At 39.5% G+C, this 1,930-nt stretch overlaps 1 protein-coding gene across 1 annotated transcript in view; it reads right to left on the reverse strand.

Annotated features, from left to right (window-relative positions):
• The window catches only part of BATDEDRAFT_27293 (uncharacterized protein), a gene marked incomplete at both ends in the record, with an annotated part of 3,576 nt that extends 2,186 nt beyond the window's left edge, over positions 1-1,390 (reverse strand). The window contains one exon of the mRNA XM_006681574.1: positions 747-1,390. Within this exon, the coding sequence (XP_006681637.1) occupies positions 747-1,390 (644 nt within the window). The remainder of the gene's footprint in view (positions 1-746) is intronic.
• Between the last annotated feature and the right edge of the window lie 540 nt (positions 1,391-1,930).

Here is a 1,930-nt window from a genome sequence, read left to right on the forward strand (position 1 = left end):
GAATGAGAATTTCGCAATCGATAATGTCTAGTGTGCCGACTTTGTGTGCACGTAAGACCTCGACATTGTCCTTGGTATAGAGGACAGCTCCTTGTTTATTGAGCTTAGTCCAGCATCCAAACTCGACAGCTAGTTTTCCTGGAGAGATTAGATTTACCTCGAATTCAGGAACATATAGCACGTTATTGATAGTAATAACGCGACTGACTTTTCCATTCCAGACTTTGAGTTGGAGCGATCCTTTGCATTCGGCATTTGTAGCCGTTTTCATTGAACCTTTAACGCTGTGGTTTTGCAATGGTACTGTATTAGACAGCCAGTTCTTGTTGCACACCATATGAGTGGTAGCACCCGAGTCAAGAATGATCTCGTTGACACTGTTTCTGCTGATACTGCAGTAGTCTGTTTTTGCTGAAACCATGGTGTTGTGAAATAAGAAGTCATCATTAGCATTTGAATTAGCGCATGGCGTAGATGCGTAGTTGCTATTTGATTTTCTGTTATTCGAGAACTGAGCACGACAGTCTTTAGTTGTGTGGGTCCCTAGTCTTCCACAGTTATTACATAGTACCTTTTTCTTGCCGTTTGGCCAGTACGATGAATTGTTGGAGTTTTGAACGTTCTGATGAGAATCGTTTGAGTTATCTCCGTTGTTAAAGCCTCTGAAGTGTGGCTTGTTATTGTAATTTGATCCAGAGCTATTCTTGCTGTTGTTAGATCTTCTTAAGTTATTGTTAGAATGTAACGCGACTTCGGCGTTGTCTAAAGATGGAAGTAGCATGACAGTGATAAGTTGCTGCTCTTCGTATGCCAACATTGTCCTGATGTCAGCTGTTGCATAATTTGATTTAGTAAAGCTGTCAAATCTGGTACGCATGTTGCCCCAATGTGAAGATCCTTTTAGTAGTTTCCTCAAGAGTTTTCGTACATAATCCTCATCGGACCATTTGACGCCAATTTGTGACAATAGTTTCCGTATGTCAAACATTTCGTCGTATAGTTGCTTAACACCGACCTGGGTGTCGTATACTATTAAGTCGAGCTCGTCTTCGAGCTCTAGTTTTGCGCTCATGTTGCCTGTTTCGTGATGTTTCTTTATGGCAGCGAAACTGAGGTGAGCTGATAGAGGAATACCGTTGAGGTCCTCTGCTAGTTTTTCATTGTCCTTGCTTAGTGTGGCAGATATCATGCTATAAGCTTTGGCATTGTTGATCAGGTACGGCTGATCGGGTTTACTGGGTGGTTTCGCAATAATATGTGATTCCCAAAGATTGAAGTGCCTTAGTGCAGCTTCGATAAGTACGAGCCACTTTTGGTAGTTGGCTCTCTCCAGACGTGGAACATGCAGTCCTTCTGCAAGTTTGATTACGTGACTTCCGACTGGGCTCATAACCTGTTAAAGATTTTTGATTATCGCGCAAGAAGTATAGAGATAGAAAATATAGAAAGAGACTGAGTCTTTCAATTAGTAAAGTATAAGGTAATAATATATAATCTGCCGCTGTAGAAAAGATCGGTCAGAAGAGATCTTGAATGATAATCAGGAAGTAGTCACGCAAATGAAAGTCAACAGAATAAGAGTTAAACTTAATAGATAATAACGGAATTATGTCAGATGATATTTAGATGATATTTAGAGGATATTCAGAGGATGGTTTATTTAGTAAGAAAGTATCTTGGCTTTTATAGTAATTTAGTTAAGGGAGTGAGTGGAGAAAGTGGAGATATAATATCTCCACTTTAAGCTTTGCTTGTAAAGCGGCAATGTTTGATTGCTTCAACAAAGGTCTGATTTCTTTAACAATTTGTTGAATGTATGATGACCATGATTATTTTATAGTTGGTATGATGTACGTTAGGACTCTCGATGTGAATTATCATTAACTACAACTGATCAAGTAGTTGTACCTGAAAAAACTCACCACGCTGT

The sequence above is a fragment of the Batrachochytrium dendrobatidis genome (genome assembly GCF_000203795.2).
Source record: "Batrachochytrium dendrobatidis JAM81 unplaced genomic scaffold BATDEscaffold_13, whole genome shotgun sequence".
In the NCBI taxonomy this organism is placed as follows: domain Eukaryota; kingdom Fungi; phylum Chytridiomycota; class Chytridiomycetes; order Rhizophydiales; genus Batrachochytrium; species Batrachochytrium dendrobatidis.